Source organism: Corvus hawaiiensis, chromosome 3 (assembly GCF_020740725.1).
Source record: "Corvus hawaiiensis isolate bCorHaw1 chromosome 3, bCorHaw1.pri.cur, whole genome shotgun sequence".
NCBI lineage: Eukaryota > Metazoa > Chordata > Aves > Passeriformes > Corvidae > Corvus > Corvus hawaiiensis.
In genome coordinates this window covers 33145907-33164356 of record NC_063215.1, presented here as the reverse complement: position 1 = coordinate 33164356, position 18450 = coordinate 33145907, and the positions used below count along the sequence as shown (strand labels likewise).

Here is an 18450-nt window from a genome sequence, read left to right as displayed (position 1 = left end):
CCTTGGTATATTCTTCTGAAACCCACTACAGGATGACAACTGCATTTGGATTACATATACTTTCAATTTCAGGCCACTTCACAGTGAACTGCTTTACTATTTGTTTAAATGTAGCAAAGCAACTAAGAATTCCAGACTTTGGATCAAGTAGCTAATCTGCCAGCCTACCACCCAAAACAAACATTGTTTACCAAATGGGACCAACACAGACAATCCAATGAAATGATAGGTGTAGCTCACACACTAAATTGTAATCTTATTTTTAACAGGTGATCATGACAGCAGTGCTACTTTTAGCTATGGGCTTTGGCACTGAACAGTGACGGTTGGTATAAGGAATTCTACTTAAAATAATTTGCAGAAAACAAACTTTTGTTGCTAGTAAAGCATAATTCCGAAGTGAAACAAATTGGTTATGGCCTTTTCCTCAGTCTCTAAGTTAAATACAAAGACTCAAAACACAGAACCATAAGCAGCATTTCTCCTGTGTTTTCTCCCCTGCTCATTATCCTCCAGAAAACGTGGATACATTTCACTACTAGATAAATCTCTACCTATTCATTGCAAATTTATTTTAAATGTTTTAGATTAAAAAACTATTCTCCCATATTAGGTAACATAAATAGGGTAAAAGCATCAGCTCGCTAATAGCCCCATGCTATGGAAAGACAATGTAACATATGCACAAATTGTTTTGATAAAAACTGCTTGTAATTCTTCACAGCTAACTAAAAAACCGTACAATGATAAGTAGACCTTTTCTGACTTCTGCAATGCCCAATCAAAGTATTGGAAATGATAGTGCATATCGTAATCAAAGCTAGATCAAGGTTGCTATCACCTTTCCCAGATAAATTGTGATGTTTTATCTTCACACTGTCTCCAGTTCAATGAGTAGTCTGAGGACTCCTAATAATAAAACCCTTTATAATTGTATTCCCACTATGTCTATGGCTTCCCAAATTGAAGTATGTAAAACATGTAGCCAGTTACATCTACAAATGATACATCTTAAACATTCGGCCACCATCAACAGCAGTGCCAAATACTCAAATCCTGCCCAGATAAGAACTGGAGGAAAAAAAAAAAGAAAAAAAAAAGAAAAACTTGTAACCTCAGCCTCTTTTTCTAAGGTTCGTTATCAACCCTGAACCTTTTCAAAGTTCCAATTATGCTTTCAATGCCTACCCGCTACAAGCAGAATGGGTGCCTTGTCAGGGTGAAGCTCCATCTGCCGAGCAATCCAGGGCCCATCAAAGTGTGCATACCACCAGCCCTTCTTCTTGTTCTGGGGGTCTTTGTACTGGTCTGCAGGGCGGATGAAGGGAATGCGGAAGTAGCGCTGTTGTCTGTTTATTTCAATCTCTTGTTGTCTGCCTGGTAGCTGGGCTGTGGGGTTCTGTTGGGCTATCATACAAAAAATTCCCCCAAAAATAAGCAAACAAAACAATTAGAAAACAAGAAAGCCATAATACTTGCTTTATTAATCAGCAAATTAGACAACAAACAAACAAAACAACAAAACAAACAAGAAAACAAATAAACTCCTGCCAAAACCCAAGAGATTCTCTCTGAATTCAAGGCTATCTAAGTCTCAGCAAACCTAAAAAGTACTCCCATCTCACATAATGTGCATTCTGTTAATCACAACAGCTAGAACAGTGGTCAGAAAAGGCTCATGTTAACTACTGTATCTCCATGTTGCTGAATGGCATGTTTAGACAAAACAAAGTAAATAAAATAACGCATTCTGCTTTAAATCAATATGTAAGGTAAAACTTCCCATATAACATTTCTTACCAACCAGAAACATTTATCATTAATTGCTTTAGTTCAGTCCATTTCTTTGTAAAAAACAAGGTCACAGTGCACAGAAGCATTTTCAGTTACAAGCATACAAAGCATCACTTGATAATGTTTGACAGTCAACACAAAAGGATACTGTTAGAAATTACTAATTTGTTAATAGGAATGTTGACAATAAATACTGCTTATTACAAGGCTGCCACCAAACAATTTTCTGCCTAGACTTCTGTATGTCAAAATCTCCCATTAGAGCTAATTTCTGGCTGCTTTCTTTTTTCAAGGAATTCTTTATTTCAGACCAACTGACTTTATTTCAGATCAACTGACCAAACTTCTAAAGGAGAAAGTTACATGAAATTTTTTCAAGCTTCATACATGTTTTTGGTAAATATTTTCCATACACAGTTTTGGACTGAGTTCCACATATTTCAGACTCTGGAGAGAAACTTGCTTTCAAATAAAAGCACATACTCTCTACATTAATTTATCAAATGATCAACCTTCTTAATCTTACATATACACTATCATAATTAGTTTTAAATACTAAATGCTCTTAAAGGCAAAATCTTTTCCTTTAATGACTGCCCAAACGTTTGTGACTGATCTTGTTTTAGTGGTTTACCCCACTGTTACAAATACCCTCTTTAAGAACCTTTACCATCTCTACAAAAGAAAATCAGTATTAACAGTTGCATGTTTCAGCATAAAAGGTAATTAAAGTGAATTCCAATTTTTTCCTTGTCTGTTCAGCAACAAAGGTAATTTTTGAGCTCATATTTAATATTATGAAAAATGACAATCACTTTTACTAATGTATTTTTACAGTCATGAACAGGACTAATACAGACTAATACAACTGCACCTTGAAATTTCTTCTCTTTAGATTCAAGCAAAAATAGTTTTTCTAAACTTGAAGAGCAGAACCTTGAAAACCCCCATGTGTTACACAAATCAAATCTCCTTTTTTTTATGTATGCAGAAACAATAAACAAAGAAGAAAAAAACGCAGATTTTAACAGGTGAATGCTACTTTTATATATCAACTCTGATAAAACACATACCTTACAGGGAGACAGAGTTTATAAAAAACTAATTCTATTTTCTACAAATTATCTGAACATTTATCCCAGCAGATCAGTGCTTTAATATTGTCAAATACTTTTGGCACTGCAATGGTAATTGCTAAGGCTCATTTCTACCCCTAAGCATATCTAAATCCAAGGGCAAATCTAGAGGACAGGAATGCTAAGCCGCCAATGTAGCCTCTACTCAGGGCTACAGAACTGTAGAGAACTTCTTTATTCAGAAGAAACCATCACCTGAATGTTAGTTTGTGTGCTAGGAAAACAGTTGTTATATTAAGTTGATTCCAGAGTTTTGCTACAACAAAAAGCCATGTGCAGACAATAAAAAAAAAAAGTTAGAACAAGAATGTTATTTCATGGGGGGTGTGGAAAAACACAGGAGATTATACCTTCCAAAAATTTACATAAGAAGGTTATTTCAGTCTCCCTTCCCATGACTCCTCAAATGAGTAGGATTTCATGAAGACAAGTACATTTGTAAATTACTAGAATAATGTGTAAGTACTATCAGATGAATAACACTGTCGAATTGTAATTTTTTTTTTTTTTTTTACTATTAACTTCTATGTACTTGTGTAGCAAAACACTGGATCAATCAATGTTAGTATAGAGCTCTCAAGCGTTCCTATTCTTCAAAGTTAGCTTAAACAACCATCTCCTCACTTACTTGAGTTGCTCAAAAATGGTGCAAAATCTGTGAACAAATATTACATGTTGAACAAAACACAAAAGTGCTGATCCTTTATAAGTTATGGTTTCATTACTTCAACATTTTTCACCAATGCTGATGACAGACAAATGGGAATTCTAGTTACAAAATAAACACCGATTCTAAGTATTTCTACTCATTTTCTACTTCTATTTTCATTAGGATTTAACCTTGAAATTAATCACTTCAATAATTTGCGATGCCTGTTGCAAAGTCTCAGTGGTATACATGCTAAGCACAGACTGCTGTGACAAATCTGCTAGTTAATTAATGTAGTACTTTTCATTTTTGACATTTCTGCTAGCAAAAAAACTTCCAGACCTCTGTCAATACCAAACCTGTCTATTCCAACAATAATATATCAATCAGTGTGTAGCTTCTATACTGAATGCATGAATTTAATTAAGGATACTTACAAAATTACATTAAAGGATACTGTAAAATTACATTAAATCACTGAAGAAATGGAAAGAATAAACTACATCATTTGAAGCACACATCCACTGACACCAGAAAGACTTTTAGCTTAAACACCTAAGAAATCAGAATTCCTTCTTACTACCTTTTCAGATCACCATAATATATATATGTGAAATGCCCATGTAGTATAATTATTTGCAATAGGAAGAATTATACTGACATGAAGAGTCTCTAAAGGTCACTATCATTTTCTTCTGAACTGCATGGTCCTCTTATTCAGAAATATGATGCCATATTTCAATGGAGGTAAAAAAATGCAATGAAAAACACTGAAAAGAACGCGGCAAATGTCTGAATAAATGAGATGAGAACATGAATATTCCCAGCTTTGTGTGCAAAAATCCAAAGATCATCTGCTGTGTGATACTTCCCATCAGCAATACTGTGTATGAATATTTTACCCATTTAACTCCAGAGAGAACTTGCGAGCTCAAATTCAAAGCAATTTACCACTTTGCAGAAGTGCTTCAAATGTCTTTTCCTGCCATTTCAGTCACAAGCTTTCTTAAGCACCACCACATTTCAGACACAAGGACCTATTCTTTGATAATATCTTCTCCAGGGGTCCAGATTTCACCTGCCACATATCCATACTAAAGTTCCCTGAAAACCTCAAACTCAGGTAATGCTCAAGCAATGAATAACTCAAGTAAATGAATCAAGGGGAAAGGAGATGCCTTTGTACATGAGCTGAGAGTACATAGGGCACCTGCATACTCTGACATCTTCATTCTCCATGTCCCATGACAATGCCTTAATCTCAGGCTCATGTGACTTTGGGGAGAGCACTTTCTCCCCATCTTCCCCTTCCTTTGTCTCTCCCATGAACTGTGTGGCAGGAACACAAATATCATGGAACCAGAAGACAGCAGGAATGATCTGATTAAATCATTCCATGCATTTACTGTGATTCTTTAAATTTCTTAGATTCCTTTTATAACAGACAATCACTGGACTTTGAGGAGGGATGTTGGGAAAAGAGTAACAGTCCACTCTGTTAATATCACTCCAGAAGCTGGATACGGCATTTTCAGGTCTGGCAGTAAAACTCCTACACTTTCTTGATGCATGTGAAAGGCAGTAACTCTGATTAGTGTGTTGCTTTGACAATGAAGACCCATCTGTGAAATCAGTAGAATGAGGGTTTAAATAGAAAGCAGGGTCTACGCAAGGTTTGCCACCCCATGAGCCAAAATTGCAGTATCAACACTCAGAGAATTTTTAAAAGAGGATGTAACATGATGTATGTAAGCAGTGATGTAAAAAACAGAATTATTATTAGCACCTTTTAAACTTATCTACATCTGTGTCTACATAGCTATATATTATGAAATAATAAAGTAGCACAGCAATGAACATTTAACAAAAATGCCAGCAACTGCATCAGTAGATCAAGAGCTCTTTTTAACAGATGTCAGCTGGATGTGAGAAAAGGTTTTAACAGAGAGCTGTTCAGCACAAGTAGCTGAGTCTACCAAAAGAATTTTAATTTCTCTGAAGAATTTGCCAGTTTCAATCTTTCCAAAATATTTACTTTAAATCAACATAAAAACACTCTTAAAATTTCCAAGTTTCTTCAACCTAGCAAACCAAAAATTCATTCTAGAAATGTTTTCTTTAGAATATTATCAGAAAAATTATTATAAGCACAAAATTATCTCTCCTCACCATAGTCTGTGACTGATTTGGGAGCACGCTGTTCTGTTTCTGCATTGCGTTTCTTATTCTTGGATTTCCAAGCATGATACACCTTTAGCCTTCGGTGGAACTCTTCTCTGCAAGCTGCCAAGAGTTCAATATCTATCCCAAAAAAAGGAGAAGGGGAAGGCATGAGTGAGAAAAGTCAGAAGAATTATTTATTAAATGCTTTTCTATATTGATAGATACATGATTTGCGATCAAGCAGTAACACTAATACGCTACAATGTAATATATAAAACCCTCATTCTCTGCAGCACAGGGCCTGTGTTTAATGGCCCAGAAAGTCCCTCAGAGTTTGATGTATCCTTTTCTGCTTTAAGGCAGTCCCCAAAGTAGCTGTTGTACTGGGACATTTGGAGCAGTGAAATGCTACAAGTATTTCTGTTGACAGGATCAAAACACAAGTAGAACAGAAACAATAAAAAAAAATAAAATTGCACCACTGAACTTTATTTCTGCAACGGAAAATAAAGAAAAACAGCAATTTGACTGCTCAGATTTGCATTCTTTTTTACCTATTCTAATTTTTCTGAATTTCATTATACTGAGAGACTGAATGATGACAAGGCTTTTTCATTAGTCATCTAAAAGTATCCAAGTTGGCTTGAACTCCAAGCCTACACAGACTGCACCACCTATATAGCTGAAAATGTTGCTCTAGTCTTGCATATGTAAAAACAGTAAAAGAGGTAGAATTTGTTTCCAATTTCTACATCCAGGAAGAAATTCTGAGTGATCTTAAATAAGAAATTAACCACCTGCTTTCAATAGGAAGCAGGAAGAAACAGTAATATCTAAAAAAGGAATAATTCTTATCTGTTTCTATCTTCATAGCATTGAGGGTAAAGTGATTAATGCCCACTGTAAGCTTGCCAAAAGGAGTTACACATTTTGAAAATTAAAGAATGACATGAATATCTAAGACAGAAAATATTTTTACACTGTATTTTACGTGACATTTTTGCTTTCTTTGTGATCTGGTGACAGCAAAAAGCGGTAATAAAAATTTCTTAGAACATGCGAATTCTAGATAAAGCATAATAACTATTATTCCCTCTGTGTAAGTATATCAAACTGAGTGAACGTAATTAAGAAGTTATAACATGTATTTTATGGCCCAAGCAGTTTAATATCATAAATATATAATACCTACAAGACATAACAATGGAAATTCTGTTTCTTTAATATGGAAACAGCTTCATGTATTGTTCTTTTGGGGGTAAGAGAACTCTTTGTAAATAATTTTTTATTCACTAACTTAAATAAAATCTTTTTCTTTGTTATAGGAAGAAAGTAACACCTTTCATATAACTACAACTTGAACTCTTTCTCAAATCCGAAAAAACCACTTACCACAGGATGTGTTGATTGTATCACGAAGCTCTGCATATTTCCACTTACTGAGATCATGCTTCTTAGTACCAGCAGCAGCTTTTGTGGCTTGCACTGCAGGACCCCTACAATTGTTTTAAAAATATATATGGTTTTTTTTTCAAGTATTAAACAGGAATTGTTTTAGGAAGAGGAAGAGAGCCCATGATCAACAATGCATCATATGCTTATTACCATGCAGACCAGTAGCAGACGGACTGAATTCTAAGGCAAAATACCACATTATTTTCAAGATGTTCAAATTATTAAGAGAAAATGAAAATATATTTTATGCACAAAATCATATCGTAATCTGATTGGTCTCCTAGAGATTAAAAGGAATTGTCATTAATACTGTTCATGTATGAAAAGACACATAGTCTATCTCATCCCACACTGATGTACATTTTACTTAGTGCCGACCAAGACGCAGAAAACAAAGACTGACCATAGACATTTTTAGTTCCATTCAAAAAACAGACAAGGAAAACTATTTCTGAAGTAGAAAATGGAAGAAAAGGCCTTTCCTCTTCTATTTAAAATTGGTCTAGGACAAAATCCTTGTTCCAAAGCTTGAGAAAATAGTCTCTTTGACAAATATCTAACTTAAGATAAGAAACCAAATTAATTCTATATTCACTGTACAGTGGCTACCTGATAACAGCAATATTTATTCTGGGGTTGGGGGTGATGATACTGATCACCAAGAAATACCACGGTAAAAAAGACCACTTTTTTACTGACCAGTAAAAAAGAGACTCATCCAAACCCCGTGTTTTCCAAAGGCAAAAAGACTTCACCATGTAGGTAATACACAAGTAAGTCAACAGCAAATGCAAGTGAGAAATTATTACTAAAATCTCAATAATCTTTAAGAAAATGTAAAGGTTTCCATGTACAAAATGAACATTACATGTAAAGATACGCCTGAATTTATTTTTTTTCCCAAGAAATATGGTACGGATAAGTGGAAGAACCCTCCCTTGGGAATGGCAAACTTCCTGTGGATTATTTGCCTGTAAAGTAAGTTCAAAACATTGCAACTTTCAGTGGCGATCTGCACACCTTTTAAACACTAAGGAATTCAAGAACAGACACATGATTTTACCAACCTCTGCTCAGGACTAAGAACATAAATTGAATTATTTCAGTATCTGAGTGAATTTGTTCAAAAGAAACTAAATCGTTAACAGGGTAGCAAAGTTCTTGATGCAAGATGATGAAACCAGGCCTTTTCATTGGAAGGTCTGTTTGTGCAGTAATATCTTTGTGGGACAGGCACATTATTACAATAGGTATAATCTAGTGAATATTATTTTAACATTTATTTTTCCATAAAGGTCTCATGTGGTACTGCAAAGTTTTATGTTTATTTTCCTTTTTTAATTACTAGATTATAAATAACTATTATTACCTGAAATTTTTCTTTATGCAGATACAGCAGTTTTGAAAGCAGAGATAACAAATGCAATTTAAATTTCATTGAATAAACCAAACGTTCTTCTTAACTGAACCATCTCTTCAGTATAATTAAAACTACAGAACCTTACTGTTGCAGTAGCAGCTTAATGCCTACTCACACTACTAATCCGAGTCCATATACAGCTTCCAGTTAGAGTATGTGAGAAGTTCGACTTAAAAACGGACTCTCACTTAGCACTACTTGTGAGTGTAAAACAAAAAAACAAACTCCTTCAAAATATATACTTCAATATTTTGTTATTATTGGCATTTCCTGTAGGACATTAAGGATTGCTGATAAATAATTTCCGCTGCCTGGTGTCTAACCTTCTTGAACCTAATTTGACAAATCCTAAGGATTTTCCTTATTTAACAACACTACCCACCACTCTAAGAGTTTGCTACCTAATTCCAAGCAGCAGAACTAGGCTGTACGATCTCTAGTTAAACTAGTAATCTTTAAGAATGCTAATCCAATTGACTGGCTTAGTCTTTCTATTAGGGTACTACTCTGCACTCTGAAGATCACTTACTTGTTTTCTACATGACTTTAAGCATAACAGTCTGGCAGTAAGAGGAGCATCACACTTGACATTCAATCTTCACTGCTCCATATGAGAGTTATGTATCATAAACAGTATTTTCAGACTAAAAATACAAAAGATCAGTCTCATGTCAAAAGTTTCCAGCGTATGAAAAGTGAGACAAATTTAGTTAAACAAGCACGTAGTAAGAGGTATTTCATTTTGAATTCCACAAAAACACAGAGCCTCTGATTTTGCCTCAAAGTTTTGCCATTTTTTAGTACATTAAAAATTGGCCACTGTCATTGAAACTGTGTCACTCACTATACGCAATACAACTTTAAATTGACATGCTACTTTAATTACGCACAATATGGTTTATTCCTATTCTTAAAATAACACCGCAGGAAAAAAATTTAGTTACCAGCTGCATTCCAATTATCCATGCTACCACTAGAAAACCCATCAAACATGTGAGAATGATCATCTTCAGACTATATATACATAGCTTAGTAACTTGTTTAATAACAGATTCACTTTTAAAAATTCTAAACAATTTTTTGTCTTCTGTAAGCTTCATAAAATCAATGTCTGATGTTATTTCTGCCCTTAAGTTGCAGAAAACACTTTCTAATTACTTGCTGATATGGAAGACAATCATAAAAATTCCTTTGAACAGAGAATTAGTATTTTACCAACTACTATATTCAGACCAACACCTGCATTTATTTTTCCTTCTTCACTGTGCATAAAATCTTCCATTACCATTCAAGAAATCTCAGAAGAAATTCAAGAAAACTGTCTGGAAATCTTAAGAGGGTTTTTAATATGCTCTTACCATGGTAATTTTCAAAACTGCTTTTATTTTATGGGAACTCTAATTTGAATATTTTCTTACTAGAAGCCCAAACAGTTACATTACTATTAAATAATTTCATTAACTCTGTGCTGAATCTGTAGAAATATGCCTTTAAAAGATGCAGAGCCTTGTGTTCTATTATCACATAGGTGAAAAGAGAAGAAAGCTAGGAAAACTTTAACAAAATTACACAAAATAACGGAGTAGGTGAACTATTTTTATTCTTTTTTAATATAATCAATTAAAATAGCTGAAAAATAATTGGTGAAAAAAAGAATATTGGTAAAGGAAATTTACCTGAAAGATATAATTTGTGTATCTTCTTATCACTTAAGTAAAACCAGATTCCATTACTTTTAATTCCATAATAATTCAACCCACTTCATGTGTGATTTGTTTTTATAAAATGATTGATTCACTGGTATTATATCTCCTCACCTACCTAGACAATATTGCTGACATTTCAGTGGCCATTTGTTCCCTACAAGAAAATTGGTAAATGAGCATAAACCAAATATATTGATATAAAAACAGCCTTTATAACTGTGAAAGTCTCTTGACAATCAAACTGAAGTTAAATGAAGTCCACAGGAAATGGCTACGTATTTTAAATTATTTCCATACACACACACACATATATATACATATATACACATACACACACACACACACACAGAGTCCTGATTCTGTAAAGAGCAATAAATCACACAGGGCAGTGAAAAATGGATGGTATGTGAACAACTTTACAACAATTATATAATAATTTTTGAATATATATTATTAGGTATATTTGATTATTAAAGGGTTTATTAGACATAAGCAAAGTAGTGAATATAAGGTATTACAAACTGATTTAGACATTCCAGATGCATACTAATAAAGATTACGCTGGGGTATTAGTATATAAGAGGACAATATAAATTTCTTTTGATTAATTAGTGTGGCTTTTATCTATTAAAGCATTCAAATGGAAAAAAATGCCATACGCAGTCATTTGTGGCTTTGTTCCATTGGCTCTGCAAATAGAAGACATTTATGTTAGACAGACTACTGCCTAGTTAATAGTCCAATAATCTGAAGTGAGAAAAGGTGGGCCATAGCATTTCCTGCTCTCTCACATCTTCTTTATTATCTTACGAATTTTTTTATTATTATTTTTTGACTGATTATATAGACCTTTTTTCCACCTCAACTTTTGCATTCAATGATGACTGAAATTACAATCTAGAAAAAAAATGCACAAGTGAAAACTTCCACCAGCCTTTCTTCCCTGTCTGATCTTTCAAAATCAGAGACTTTGAGACGTGCTACTGATGTATTTCATGCTTGGATAAGCTTATCACAAGAAATAGCAGCAATCCTCCTGTAGCTACTCTGGGAACAGGACGGATGCTCTTCCTGCAAGCTGTGGACAGACACCGAGTCTATCTGCTATACTGGAAACCCACAGGTGGACACACGTAGCACTAAACATGCTACAAATTAGGACTTTTCTGGATTGTTCTGATGCAACACCCAGAACATATACACTCACAACACTCTCTGAGACTAGCTTCTTTTGGTGTTATATGCCATACTGTATGTTTCAATAAGCCACAGGAAAACACTGCCCAGTTGAAAGCAGATACCTATTATTTAAATTATTTTTTTCCTTGAGTGCTAAGCACTACTGTTAATTTACCCCCAGGTGCAGTAAATCAATTATTACACATCCTTTCAAACTGTGGATGAGTAGTAAAATTGGATAAAGCTAGACAAGGTCCAGCAGATCCAGCACAGAATAAGCATGAATGAAAATGCTGAATCTGCTACCAGAACAACCAACTTTTCTTCTTTACAGAAGCCAACAAATAGATTTTTCAAGGAAACTGCTAATACTTACACTCCCTGAAATACCTATGAAAGCTAACGGTGAATGCAGCAAGGTATTGAGGAGAAAAAAAATAAAGTAGAGGCTAGTCATGTTCAAATATGACAACACTAAAGTGTCACATCTTCCTTAAAAATAAGCACATAAAATCCCCTTTTTCTTACTCTTTTTACTCCACAGTTAGCACCATACAATGGAAAATACCCTTTTATTCATGCCAATATGTGAGCATGAAAACCATTTTTTGTAAAACTGTGTGAAAACACTGCAGAACCAGCACACTGCATGAATTCAGTACAAAGTCATACATGCTTTATCTTACTACAGCAAAATTTAACAGAAAAGGTATATATACTAATATAAAAGTAAATTATTTTAGTGCATCACATATATGTAATATGTCAGCCTCAAATGTGGAAGATGGCAGACTAGAACTTCTTTAGACTCTGGTAAAATTTTGATTGACATTATATAAAATAAGCCCGAAGCATTTATTATTTAATTATTAAATTGTGTATTTTGTTTTAACCAATAGTTTTAATTTCACTGAATTTCCATAGCTGCTACCTTTAAGCCAACTCCTGAAATTACATGAAAATCTATCCTCTGATTTCAGTAGAATATTCTGGAGTCTGGGGAATGTTTTAGTATTTTGGTTTTAAACAAACCAAAATAAAATCAAATCAAAAATTAAATTAAAAGTATTCTATTCAGGTTTTTAATATGCTTTAAACTATTTGAAGTAGACATTAGAAACAGAAGGGAAAACAATTTGCCAATGAGATAAAAAAAATCTCATGTAAGCAGAAAAATCTATTATTTTTTCTAGATTTAGGCATTATCTTGTTCAAGGAAGGATTTACATCCCTATGCTAACATGTTCAGACGATTCAGCACTCTCCAGCCATTCAGAAGAGTCTTCAATCTCCTACCACTAGCTACACAGCAGAGAGAAACTGGCAGTCAAAGAGTTACAATGACAATTAGTTAGTTCACCATCCATTCTGGGATTACACAAGAAATACAAATGTCAAATCACCTCTGAGCAGTAGGAAACACTCAACTGGAGTGTTAGAGAAACACTCTAATCTGGAGATTAGAGCTTCACTGACAGAAAAGTGAGTGAATTCTCTGAGCTCTTCTTGTCTATTGCCTCCTTTCTTTTATGTTTAAGAGAACTCTGCCAGGTCACAACATTAGAGTGACTTTGTGTTTACCTTCAAAGTACTGCACCAAAATCCAGACAGGAAAAGTGGTGAAGCACTGGAAAGGCTGCCCAGGGAAGCTGTGGATGCCCCATCCCTGAAGGTGCTCAAGACCAGGCTGGATGGGGCTCTGATCTACCCGGTTTAGTGGAAGGTGTCCCTGCCCATGGCAGGAGGTTGGAACGAGATCATCTTCAAGGTCCCCTTCCAACACAAACCATTCTGATTCTGTGAATTTGAGCATGTCAGTCTCATCGGAGACAATATCACAGCTACTGTAGAACTAAGGGGAAAACCACAACTATTTCAGTGGAACTGTCTAAAAGTCAGTATTGTACATGGAGGAAAAAAAAAAAACCAACACCTATCTCAAGTAGGCATACGGTTATTAAAAGAAAAGTATACATCTAGATAAAATTGGGTAGCAAATGGAACACATCTGGGAGTTTGAAATTCCATACCAGATTTTCTTTCACCCATTTCAACAACAAACTGAGTAGTACTAATGAAGTCATGCAATCATGTTCATAGGTCCCTTTATGCAACTTGACCAGTAAGTACCATTTTTACCGGAACTTCTAAGATGCTTCTAAGGCATCACCTTTTACACATTAAGAGCTGTTGCTTTGTGGACAGGCAGCGAGGTTCTGTATATCAAAAGTTAAACTCCTCTTATGACACATCAAAAATTCACACGAAACAAGACGAACATTTAATTTTTGAACCTGTCTATGTTAGGTATGTTCATTCCACTTGAAAAAAATCTTACCAGTCATGACCCAGAAATAACTATTATTTCTGCATTCAAACAGGGCTTCTTGTTTAAAAAAAAAAAAAAAAAAATCCCACACTAATTCACTGTACAAATGGAACCATCAAGTCCTAGCAAAGATGTATTTTATTACTACTTACCACTGAAGAAATTCCATTCCCTACTTTAAATGAGTCATAAAAATCAGAATTTAAAGTTTGCCATCCTTGTCAGAACTCAGAAAGAGAACTGCAGTCATAATCACAAGCACCTACAAAATTACTGATGTACCAAGATGCAAAACGAAGAAAGTCTAAGCAAAAGCAATCTATTTCTAACAAATTTCAAAAGTTAATTTGAAAAACATTCTGATACACTTAATAAACACAAAGTTACATAAAAATGACAAGAGCATAGTCTTAAAGGAATCAGGACAGGAAGAAAAAAAAAAAACCAAAACCCACAGAGAGGAAAATGTAACTACTTAACTCCGTACCTGCGCAAACCTAAATCAAGCTGAGCTTCATCACTGATGAGTTCTGCCTCGCTCTGGGCAATTCTCATTGCAAGTTCATGGTCACGACGTTCCTGTTCAAGCACTGCCTGGTGCTGGGTTTCCTCCTCTCTTTCTCTAGCTAGCTGAGCCTCAATTTCAGCCTGTTTTAGAATAATACACCTTTAACCTTACCCAGTCAAAACCAAAATGCTACAAAATCAATATTAGAAAAATATGCAAAGTAGTATATTAGCTTTTCAAACTATGTACACTTTACAGAACTGAAAAATTAACACTGTTAGTATTTAGTTTGACCCAAGAAAAATGAAACAGCTACAAACTGAATCTTGGTTTTCATATAGTTTATCAAATAATTATTGTCCACCTTTTCAAATAAAGTGCCAAGTAATTATTACTTATTTTAAAAAAAAGAAATATTTTGTTCACTATTACAAAAATTAGCCTACAAAAGTTTTTAGAATCATTAAAACTCAAATGAAACAGAGACTATGGTTACTCCTCCACAGCACTAACACAATACATCCTTGATATTCTGCTCTTGGCATTACAGGACTTTGTGTTAGGCACCACACTGCACATAGGTCTGTGGCTCATTTTGAAAAGGGATTAAGACAGACACTGGAATTCTCTGTGGAACTGATCTGGCTTTGAATTTAAGCAAACAGTAAAACTTCCAACTTAGTGCAATGCAGGAGCAATTCAAATACACTGCCTCTGCAGAGCCAAACAACAGCAGCTTACCATAATTACTTCACAAAAAGCCTTGCACGCACAGTAAGTAGAACAGGACCATCCAATTCTTACAAAGGCATGTACACCAAGCTTTAGCAGTGCCTTTATGGGTGTCATAAAGGAAACACAGTTGTTTCCCACTCATCATTGTGAAGTTGCACCACTAAAGCTATACAATTCCACCAGTGACTTCACCCTACGAATCACATTTTAGATTAGCTGATAAGACCAACCACCAGGAGGAAAGATAATGAGAAATTAACTGTACATGGGAGAATGAAACACCCTACTGGATTATGTATCTGCTTGGATCCAAACCCAGCATTTTTAAGTAAAAGTGTAAATTACATTCTGCATTGCAGATATCCACAGCTCAGAAACAAAGAAACATTGATAAAGACAATCCCTATAGATGTTCTTTTTCTCTTACAACTGCTATCCCAGGTCACCCAAGCAATCTCCAAGAAAAAAGGAAAGAAGGATATAGGGGCCAAACACATCTCAGACTCAGAGTTTGTAATGAAATCAGTAAGATTTGCCATAAATCAAGAGGAAGGGTGGAGGAGTAGGGTTTGAGCCGCATGTATTTAGCGTACACGAATGTAGTCAAAGGGGTTTACCAAAGACAGTCCTGCATCCGCTCATTATTACCAATATTCTCAAAGTGTTTTCAGTTAAGCAAGTACATGACAGTCCAAGTCCAGATGTGACTTTAGTAAAAGAATGCCAAACTTGCCTGACACGGGACACACACAAAACCTTCAAAGGCTAAGCTAGGATTCTCCAGTGTTGTGTATTTTTAACTTCAAAATAACTTCTAAAACCCTTTAAAAACATATGTACCTCTACTCAGAAGACCTGAAGTTGCTTGAGAACTAGAAATAGGTGATCTGTCTTGGGATGCCCTAAACATGACATTTGCCTTACATTTACTACTGAAGCAACACTGGTGAATGACTCTGAGACACCCATTTATAGAAAGAAGCCATTAGACTCAGTGGAGAACCTAAGCTACAAAAAAGATTTTAAAATAAGTAAATAAATACAACAAAGCAAACAGACAACCCCAAAACCACCACCACCACAATAACAAAAAATTCCCCAAAGCCACACACAGCTAAAGCATTAACCTGAAGACGCTTTTCTTCCTCTTCCCTCTTTTTTCTCTCTTCCTCTTCTTGTTTTCTCTTTGCCTCAATCTCAGATTTCCTATTACATAAGAGGAGAAGAAAATGAAAACATGTTATTATGATGCAAGTGAACAAGAAACAGTAAGAAATACAAAGTCTCTTTCATAAAACTGAATGGTAATCCAGAAGTCAGTGCAGTTCTGATGACAGGACACTACATGTAAGTCATGAAATTTTTCAAGTTCATCTGTATTTCCAGCTGCATCATATAATTTCTTCCATATGCTCTTTTGACACTTGCCTTATAAATCAGTGGGAAAGGAAATGTTTCAGCACTGCACAGCACACCCGGAATACAATCCAAGTGACTCTCGAAGTGTAAGTGTATCAAAAACAACCTCATTAAAAAGCCTTTCCTGTTTTCTTCTCATTCTATAACCAGCAACTTATTCAAATTCAAGACTCACAGCCGTCTTTCCTCTTCATCCTTCCTTCGTTTTTGTTCTTCCTCTTCACGTCTCTTTCTTTCTTTCTCCATTTCCTCCTGGATGCGTCGTAGCCTCTCTGCTTCATCCTCTTGCTGCTTTTTCTTTTGCAGTGCACTGAGAAGCTGCTCTGAGCTTTTAACTAAAGCATCATATTCTTTCTGTATCTGTTCTCTAGTCATTATAGTGGTCTGCAAAAATAATAAGGGGGGGGATTCTTTTTCATTTGTACTTCACTTTTGAAAACATATACTGAAAAAATATTAAGTGAAATGAGTGAAATGAGATCACTGAGCACTATACTTAAATTGCATACACACTTCAGGGTGGGGAAGCTTGAGTCCATTCTTCCCTTTCTTAGTAAAATCCTGAGGACTCATTACTCTCCTCTCCTATAAAACCATACCAAGTAATCTCCATTTCATCACTTAAATTAAACATGACTTCTTTTCAAAACATGCCTTCATATTTTATATCTTGCAGTTTTAAGCAACAGAAATTAATTCCTAACATGCTAGGATGGAAGGCCTGCCCATGTGTATTTTGCATTGTGTTCTTCTTTAGTGGTTATTTACAGCCCTGCTTTTATGTTGTAGCATAAAATAGTTTTTCTTAGTATTTCTTCTAGCACTCATAAAAAACAGTGCAATGTGTTGAAACTAACTTTTTCTAAAAAGTTATTAGTAACAAATGACAGGTTGAAAATGCTTCAAAAATCGCCTTTGCTACACACATTTCCAAACTTTATTGATAGGTACAATTTAATTTCATTTTACAATTCACATCTTACTAATACAACTGCAATATGGGGTGTTTGCTGACCTTTTCCGGTGGTGTACCATGATGACAATCAAATTATATCATTTTTATTAGAAAAGAGAACTCTAAGTTGACAGGTTAACTCTACCATCTTTTCAACAGTGATTTTAAATAAAGAAATCTCAATATGGTACACTAAGAAAGCCATAATATTGCATGAAACAAGAATTCAACAAACCAAATTTTTTCTAACACTGATAAATGCCAGTGTGCTTTCATTCTGTCTTTTGTGCTTCTGTGGTAAGAAACAGAGAGCTATAGACCTGAAGCATAATCAGCAAGTTGAATTCTCTTTACTACCAAGTCTGAAAAAACCTCGTAACTGGAATAGAAATGCCTTTATTCTGTGAAAAATGCTTGTCTGTTTCAGGCCTTATTAAGTTAAAATATTGGTAATATGCATTATTCCAATAAAGAAAGCAACAAATTATTGACAACAATTGGTCTCATAATATCAACATGCATTTTTTCTTTAAAACCTTCAGTGTCAATTTTGACACACAGATAATAATACCAAAGTCTAGACATATGCACCTATTTTCCGGATTCACTTCAGTTATATTCACAAATAATTTTAAACAGGAATTACCCAATGACTGAAAATTAAGACCACCATATTAGGGCATCTTTTCTATTAAGAAAAATGCATTGGCCTTCTTCTTTAGATGAAGCTTTTTAAAGATTCCAGTACCAAGACAATATTTCTCTCATTATTATCACATACCTTAATTTTGGTCATTGAAGCATCAATAGAATCCTCCAGCTCCTTGACCTGCTTGCTTGTCTCTGCTTTCCCCTCCTTCAGAGCACTTACTACTTCATTAAATTTGTCAAGTCTCTTCTTCAGTGTACGTACTTTTATCAGACCATCAATGCTGTGAAGGTAAGACAGCTTATTTGTATCTTGAGAAGATTTTGGAAGGTGGTATTTTTTAAAACTGAACT

At 34.7% G+C, this 18450-nt stretch overlaps 1 protein-coding gene across 4 annotated transcripts in view; it reads right to left on the bottom strand.

The window, feature by feature from the left end:
- The window catches only part of MYO6 (myosin VI), a 104894-nt gene that overhangs the window by 3709 nt on the left and 82735 nt on the right, over nucleotides 1-18450 (bottom strand). Inside the window, exons 25-34 of one of the 4 annotated variants that reach the window (XM_048297393.1) lie at nucleotides 18230-18380; nucleotides 16669-16877; nucleotides 16202-16280; nucleotides 14319-14479; nucleotides 10983-11012; nucleotides 10439-10477; nucleotides 7135-7238; nucleotides 5749-5880; nucleotides 3559-3585; nucleotides 1189-1407 (exon numbers count right to left, since the gene is read on the bottom strand). In XM_048297393.1, the coding sequence (XP_048153350.1) occupies nucleotides 1189-1407; nucleotides 3559-3585; nucleotides 5749-5880; nucleotides 7135-7238; nucleotides 10439-10477; nucleotides 10983-11012; nucleotides 14319-14479; nucleotides 16202-16280; nucleotides 16669-16877; nucleotides 18230-18380 (1151 nt within the window). The remainder of the gene's footprint in view (nucleotides 1-1188; nucleotides 1408-3558; nucleotides 3586-5748; nucleotides 5881-7134; nucleotides 7239-10438; nucleotides 10478-10982; nucleotides 11013-14318; nucleotides 14480-16201; nucleotides 16281-16668; nucleotides 16878-18229; nucleotides 18381-18450) is intronic. The other 3 variants (XM_048297390.1, XM_048297391.1, XM_048297392.1) reach the window with 3 other exon arrangements.